This window comes from Phytophthora infestans, genomic scaffold (genome assembly GCF_000142945.1).
Source record: "Phytophthora infestans T30-4 supercont1.57 genomic scaffold, whole genome shotgun sequence".
In the NCBI taxonomy this organism is placed as follows: Eukaryota; Oomycota; class Peronosporomycetes; order Peronosporales; family Peronosporaceae; genus Phytophthora; species Phytophthora infestans.
This window is the reverse complement of record NW_003303702.1, coordinates 502,942-510,699: the sequence shown is the minus strand read 5'-3', so window position 1 is coordinate 510,699 and position 7,758 is coordinate 502,942. Positions and strand designations below refer to the sequence as shown.

Here is a 7,758-nt window from a genome sequence, read left to right as displayed (position 1 = left end):
CGTCAGCTCTTCCACCTCGCCAAGTAGCTCGGCGGTAGTCTTCGATTCTCCGAGCTCAGCGGTCTCGGCCTTCTCTTAAAACTCTCCTTCACTTGCATCTCCGTTCTCGCTCTCCTGGTCTTGGCAATCCTCGTCGAACTGGACGGTTCGTCCCACCTTCATCGTCATGGCGATAAGTCGTTGATCCGCCGGGTCCGACCCCGCGAGAGGCGATCCTCCAGCCGTCGCTGGGCTTCCGTCGCTCGGAGTTGCTGATCCCTTGACCATCTTCACTCTTCTCTTTATCTTCTCTTCCTCTTAACTTAATTAGCTGGCACCTACAAAAACAAGCACACGCTCCTGTTCCCGGGTCGCGGCACCAGTTGTGGTGTAGTAGAGCACACAAATACCGTCAGATGTGGATTCCTTACACAAACCACAACGAATCGCCGAGTTAGGTCGGCGGTTGTATGGCCTGCGCAGAGGGTGGTCCCCTCGCGGTTCGGCCCTTTCGGGACAGACGAGTGGCTCGCTTCCACTCGGCTCCGACTAACCAAGTCAGAGCACTTCCGAGACTCAGCCGAGTTTGGTTCGGCTGAGCTCGTTCACAACCCTGTGCCCTCCACCAAAGGATGGACGACGGCGCGCGAGCGCTTTTACAGGTCACCGAGCGCAGAGGCTGCTCAGCTAGAAGTGTTACGGCACCCGGGCTATCCGACGTACCGGCCCGCTGAGTGTGCGGGGCTTTCTTTCGCGCGTAGCGAGACTTTGTCCTACCCGGACCGACCTAATCTCTTGGCGCTACCAGTCAATACCCTACAAGCTATGCCTCTCGAGTATTGACGGCAGGCATAATCCAGCCCTATGCAGGGACCTACCGGAAAAGTGTACGCATGTCTTGGACTAGGGAATTCTGCTCTGTTATCTTCTGGGAGCCTTTTCGGCTCCCTATTTAATCCTATGCTTCTTATACAAATATCTAGTAAAACGTAGTCGTTTCGGATCTCTACCGACCCTTCAGCTGGGTTCGGGTGACCGTTGAGCTCAGCGGCTATCCGGATAGCATCATCCGGACAGATCGCTGAGTACTTACCGTGATACTTTGTTCCTAAGCTCTGGGATATCAGTCCGAGCCGATTCTTGATCTAAAGTAGGTTGGCGTATGGTCGAATCTGGAAATCCCTACACCACACCCTGCTCTCCTCATCTCGCTTGCGCGGCGGGTCAGCGTGACGGTTGGGATCAATTCTACGGCAAACGGTTTGGATGATGTGCTTTCACTTACGCAGCATGCCATCTACTGGCGCAGTAACGCTCCCATTTTCATTCGAGAGCGCAGTGTGTAATCGTGCTTGATAGGATCGTTGAAGCTCTCGACAGGATTGTTCGTCGTCGCGAACGCGGGTGGCTTGTGAAATATCTGCCATCGGCAGAAACGGCTTGAAAGCCAAACTCTAGTGATGTACGTTTTGAAGGAAGCAAGCCCTGGATGTAAGAACCAATCGTCCAGTACGCGTGCTTGGGTAATGACGAACTCAGCGGTTGTTGTATAGTGTAAGTTGTTGAGGCCGCTTGCCACGGCAGCGTAGAGTGCAGGGTAGCCCCTTTGTCTTCTCGTAGACCTTGGCGGTAACGTGGTAGAAGCACATTAGAATAGTCAGATTGCTATCAACACCCACTACGCGTTGCACCGCGTTGTACTGAGCGTCGTCCGCGTCCCCCATCGCGTATCGGACCACCAACTGCTTTCCGGTGACGCATGCGTCCACTTGTCGAAAGCCATTAGCGCGTCCACGAAGTGCATCTCATTTTGTTGCGAAGAAACAAATATCGCAAGAAGGTGAAACCCTCTAGCTCGATCGGAGATGCCCACGACAAATACGGGGTAGTCGACTTGAGCTATCTTAAATGTTGCATCAATGTGCAGCACAAAAATTGCTGGTTCACGGTCCGTCTTACGGAGTAGCGCTTTCGTCGTGACTCCGACGAGAAAAGGGTCCACATCAGAGTCTTTGCCCAGATAAAAAAGGTCTCCCTTTTGTGTCGTTCCTCCACGTGAAGGTAAAAGCATCGAACTCTTGTTCGTTACCCGTGAAAGCTGATTCGCGTACCATATTGCGCAGGTCATCCAGGTAGTCATTCCCGCCCAACTGAGTGTTCTTGTAGTTATTTACAAACCGCTGAGCGACCTTTAGAGATGGCAGAGAGCTCGTCCATAGCTCAAACTTGCGCAGTAGACCACTGCGAATTCTAGCTGGCTTAAGACCTTGATCATCCATCTGCTTGGAGAAGTCCTTCATTGCTCGTGTTAGCCTCGGCGGACGAGGATGAGGGCGAGCCGTTACGTGGCCCTCGGTTTGGAAAACATCCACCGCGTTGTGCCGCCCGCACTGAAGCCGCTTGACCCGCCATGGGCAGCGCGCGTACGGCATGGCCAGTTGGTACTGGCGGCACGAGTAGAGTAGGATGCACTTCCTCATGTTCTGAGGGGAGGGTCGGTGCACACAGTACACTGGGCTTGGTCGCTTTCTGAGATTTTGAAGGCCTTGAACGTCTCTAAGAGAAGGTCAGCGTCCTCCTCCTTGAGACCGATGGCGAGCTCATACCAGGGAAGAGCAGGGGGCATTGTTAGCATTTTGGGGCGGTAAGTGTGCGGTTCTAACGGAGGAGGAGGTTTTTGTGTGAGCTCTTTAAGAGATCAAATGCAAATGTATGGGCTCTGAGCGTGTGGCTACCACCGATTGAATTTTGGGCGTTTAAAGTGATACTGTGAGTAGTTATCGGTTTTGTAAGGTGCTGTGAATATTATGCGTATAATGTTAGGTAGGTTTAAAGTGCTGGTAGTATAATCTGAGTGCTGCTGAAAAAATGAGACGGCGTCAAACAAAATGATGCTTACGAACCGCATCAACAAAATGATGCTTACGAGATAATCTATGGCCAATTGATTTTCGCACTTAACCGAAAGTGTGACATCTTTTGTAAACTACCATAAAAAACGTTAAAAGAACCCTTCTTCAATTACTTTTAACAAGGACTTTTAAATAACACTTGAATCTCTAAAATTGAAAAAATGTTGAGCTCACAACACTTCTAAATGTATCGTCATTTCGAGGGCTAAAATTGAGATATTATTTGAGCGACCACAACTTCTTCGGTTTTAAGCATTCTGTAGCTTATAAGGCTTTCGTTTAGAGTGCCTAAATCGCGATTCGTACTTAGGTTCGTAAGCATCATTTTGTCTAAATATGAGTGTCTTGAGCCTCAAGACACTCATATTTTCTCAGCGGCACTCAGACTATACTACCACCTCAAGTTGAGGTGGTTGAACCACCACCAGGGGAACCAGTGGTTCCCCTGGCCGCGCCCCTGGCTCTTCCTCTGCACTCGACACTGTCGACTTCGCCGGACGTCTGATCTTTTGCACTCGATGTCCCGTTGCCATCCATACGTTTCTCGTAGTGTTATTGGTCGAAACTATGTGAGAGATAACCTGCCATTTTTCAGCTTGCTAGCTGCCATATTTACGATACACATGGCTCCCACTTCTAAAGAGCCTCATGGACCTTGGCAAGCCATTAGAATAAAAATTTAGTATATCCTCTAATTTGCGCCCAGCGTACTGTTCATATTGCAACCATTCAGCACCAATTTAGTACAGCCGGGTTGATTTGGCCTTGTTGTCAGTCAGCAATGCTGACCGTCGGTCAGTGACCGACAACAAGGTGCACGCGGTCATCGGAGCATCGACCAAATGACAGGAAGCACTCGCATGCACGAAACCAGAGCGGAGCAGTAATTGATGTCTGGGTATTGCAGCTTCTGCCAATCCTGCGCATTGGACGTTCCTCTGAGGGCTTGTGCTAATAAATGGATGGAAGTTTCAAACGGCGAGCAATAACGCCAGATTTGGTGAGGTTGATCTCCACGAACAGTAGCACCTTAATTCGATAGAGTAACTTAAAAGTGGGGTGTATTTTTTACGTCGTTTGCATTTGGACGTCGAGGTGTAAATCTTCGTATACACCAGTCAGGTCCACCAGACTGGTGTATTCGAAGATTTACACCTCGATGTGTTGACGTGGTGACCAGACGTCGACAGCTCTCCCGACGGCCAACGGCCTGGTCCTGTCAAATTGAAGTTTGAGTAGGATTTGCAACCAGACCGTCCCTTCAACTTCGCACCGGAAGCGCTCTCGCGCAGCAAAACCAGCTCTCTACGGTAGAATTGATACATGTATTACGTAGATCACGTACAGACTCAGTCAGACTGCACTGGTACTGTACTGCACACTAATAGTGTAGTGTGACACTATTAATACATGTACTGTACATGTATTACCGTATTTGAGATCTCCTACTTCAGAGTGATCTCCTAATTCAGACTGCCCTCCAACCAATCACATATCGAGAATGGAACAGCGCACGTCTAGATTTCCTAATTCAGAGTACAAAAAAACATGCTAAACTGTAACTATCCACCAGCTCATTGCAAGAAATTCGCAATGGCGCGCACTCCCCTCACGCTCGGCCAACGGAAAGGGAGAACCCGTATTTCTGGCACTGGCAAGCCTCCCAAGAAGTTCAAGCGCGTTGCCATTTCATATGCCTACAAGCTTTCGGTTGTGGAGTTTTACGATGCCGTAGTGTCGAAGGACAAAATGTGGATACATAGAAAACTTCGTAGTAGAACTTGATAACTAAATTATTTTGTTTAAATAATACGTGATAGAGATGCGTCGGTACGTGTACAGATCTTGTGTATTTTGCAACAATACAACTTCAAAAATATAGGGTCTGAAGTAGGAGATCTCAAATACGGTACAGACTGTACATGCGAAACATAAACGCCTGCACCTGTTCTCCACGTGCGTTCGCTTAACCTTAACTGTAAAGGTTAAACGAGTCGCACAACACCGTACAGTTGAACTTGTCTCGCACTCAAAGTTTGAGGGCGAGAGAAACAGGTGCAAGCGCACCTGTCCTGTCAGGACACCTGACTCATGACTTCTGAGGCTTCAGTGTACTGTACGTGTAGACAAAACACAGCGATCTAGGTTTCTGTACTGTAATGCATGTAATACAGCAGCCTAATAATAGACACTTACAATATACAATTTGTAGGCAACAAGTTAAGTAGGTCGAGAGAAATGAGACACGTAGAGAATGAGAGATATCCCGACGCATGCGGAAGTTAAGCCACTTCTGTGGCAAGACGGCTCGCGAAACGCGTTCACATACATGTACGTACATAGGTACATGTACATACAAGTTCTGTAGGGAGGGAGGGCCTAGCCATAGGGCCCTCCAGAATTTGCACATAGGTAATGGCGATTCAGAGCGCACCTCCGGTTGATCCTAAAGAGACGAGCGTCGGCGTGAGCTACCTATACTGTACAGTGCTACAGTACTAAAGAGACGAGGCGGCGCCGAGGCTCGTCTCCTCGAGTCAACAGCTGCAACAAGTTGTTGCCAGCAACCACTTTGCCTGGCAAGTTGCCCGTGTATTACGTGTCTGGATTCTGGTGCAAGCGTTTGGTGGGGCACCTCCAATACTTCTGAGCTTGAGGGGCAACTTGAAGTCGAGGGAAAGAGCAGGACACCACCTGCACAAAAAGAGCTTGTCTTCGATTTGACAGTCCTACGTCCTTGCAGTTCAAGCGCTATTAATAGCCATGCGCTTGAACTGCAAGGGCGCCGCAAGGTACATACTACAGTACGTTGCAGTACGGCCCTGTTGACAACAGTAACAGCGTGGGCCTCGTGCTGTGTCGTGGTTAAAGGGAAACAGGGATCGACGTGTCTGCCTGTCGCTTCATCACGATCTTCACGAGGAACTCCATCTCGAATGATCTCTCTCGTCCTGACATCCAAGCCATGACGAAGAGATGGCGGCGATCATTAGCAAACACACATACTATTATAGTAGTACGTAGAACGTAAGTAGAACATGAGTTGTGGTGCAAAGTCTACATTAATCTCAATATACTGAAAATACTTAAGCAATTCACACATTCTTTGTGAGCTCGAACTCGATCACCTCGTCTAGCACGCTCATGCTGCAGCGGGCGATGTCACTCACGGCAGACTCGGCTATCGGAGCAGCGGTCATATCTCGCGGGGGTCTTGCGATGAAAGGCTGCACGGGCAGCTCGCAGGCCATGTGGAATGCCGACAGTTCGTCCTGAAATGAAGACAACTCCACCGAGTCGGGCGAGTACACTGGCGCCGGTCCCGGCTCCAATTTGGTTAACGGGGGCTGGGAGACGTGATCGACCACGAAGTGCGGTGGATGCACTGGCCGGTGGTGCGTGGGGCTTGAAAGGGCGTACGGATACGCCGGAAACGTACTCCGGATAAGCTCTGGGTGACGGTTCTTGGTGTGGCGCGTGAGGTTGCCGGCCGTACTAAAGGTCTTGGTACAGCCGGGCACGCGGCACATGTGGGTTCTCCGACCGGTGTGGATCTTGATGTGGTGGTCGAGCTTTTCTTGGCTGGGGAACGAGCGCTTGCAGCCATTAATGTCGCACTCGAAGGGCTTTAGCGACGCATGCAGGCGCTTATGGCGCGCCAGGTTGCCGGACGTGCTGAAGCGCCGGCTGCATTCCACCAGTGGGCACACGTACGGCTTCTCGCCAGTGTGCGTTTTCTTATGCTCGCTGAGCGTGAATTTGCGGTTGAAGCGTCTATCGCAGCCAGGCTCTTCGCACACGAACGGCCGGTCCTTAGCGGTGGGCGTGGATGTCGGCGCTGGGACTGTAGCGGCGACACCTTCGTAGGTGCTGAAGACCAGTGAACTGCTGGCGCGAGGTGAGAACGGCTGTGCAAGCAGCGACATCATGCTGGTGGTGGTGGTTGGCGGTGGTGTTGAACTGTCGACTCACGCTGGTCGTCCAGGGCTCGACGAGGTCAAACGAGAAATGATGATCCTATCCGAGCAGCTCGGTCTGAGTGGCAGTGGCATACAGCTGGCGGCAAGCGAGCAGCGTCCAACTTTTCGCTCGGATGGGTACGTCGCGTTCGTCTCCGAAGCTGGCCCGGCCACGCTGCCAACGAACCGAATGTCTGTGACTTGGCCGGCGTTGCGAAATACTTAACTCGCCCTGCTCCTGATGATACAGTACATGTAATTAATTTACAGAAAGTACTCACGCCCTACGCATTCTGGCGGTGAAAGTAGCGACGATAGCCTGAGAAATTTTGCAAAAGACCGTCGTGGAAAAGGCCAATCAATATGTGGGAGTGAATGTTCCATAAGACTATGCATCGAACGCGGGCCCCTGACCGAGCGGGGCCACTCGGATGTACTACAACTCACTCAGAGAACTTTCCTGAGAGTTTCAGTATGAAGCGGTGTCAAAGACACTCAACTTCAACCTCGGTTTGCTCGTGCGGCGCCGGTGTGGGAGACTGGGCATGCGGCGTTAAACCGCGGCAATAAGTGCGCTCCTTGGCCTCAGGTTCAGTCCACCACCCGGAGCCATCATCATCGCGAGTGTCCCGCAAAGCCTGGGCCCAACTTGAGTTTGGACTCCAAACTCCGACCGTGGAGCTCCACGGTCGGTGGAAGCGGACTAGTACACGAAGCAGAACCCCAAGTACATGTATCCGATTCGACAGGTTTTAGAGAAACGGCAGATGGACGAGTATTAGACATGGTTAATCAAAGTATTGGTAGGACACTCGCGCGTTCGCACTCGTCTGCGGACTTAGCGACGGCGCGGCGGGGGGCGCTGCTTCGCGGCCTGCCCCACCCCCTTGCGCCTAACGCTTAGGCCA

At 51.2% G+C, this 7,758-nt stretch overlaps 1 protein-coding gene across 1 annotated transcript; it reads right to left on the bottom strand.

The window, feature by feature from the left end:
* Positions 1–5,986: 5,986 nt before the first annotated feature.
* Positions 5,987–6,833, bottom strand: PITG_17750 (uncharacterized protein; the record flags this gene model as incomplete). Its single annotated transcript, XM_002896559.1, has 1 exon — positions 5,987–6,833. The coding sequence occupies one exon, from the start codon at positions 6,818–6,820 to the stop codon at positions 5,987–5,989; it is 834 nt and encodes a 277-aa protein (XP_002896605.1).
* Between the last annotated feature and the right edge of the window lie 925 nt (positions 6,834–7,758).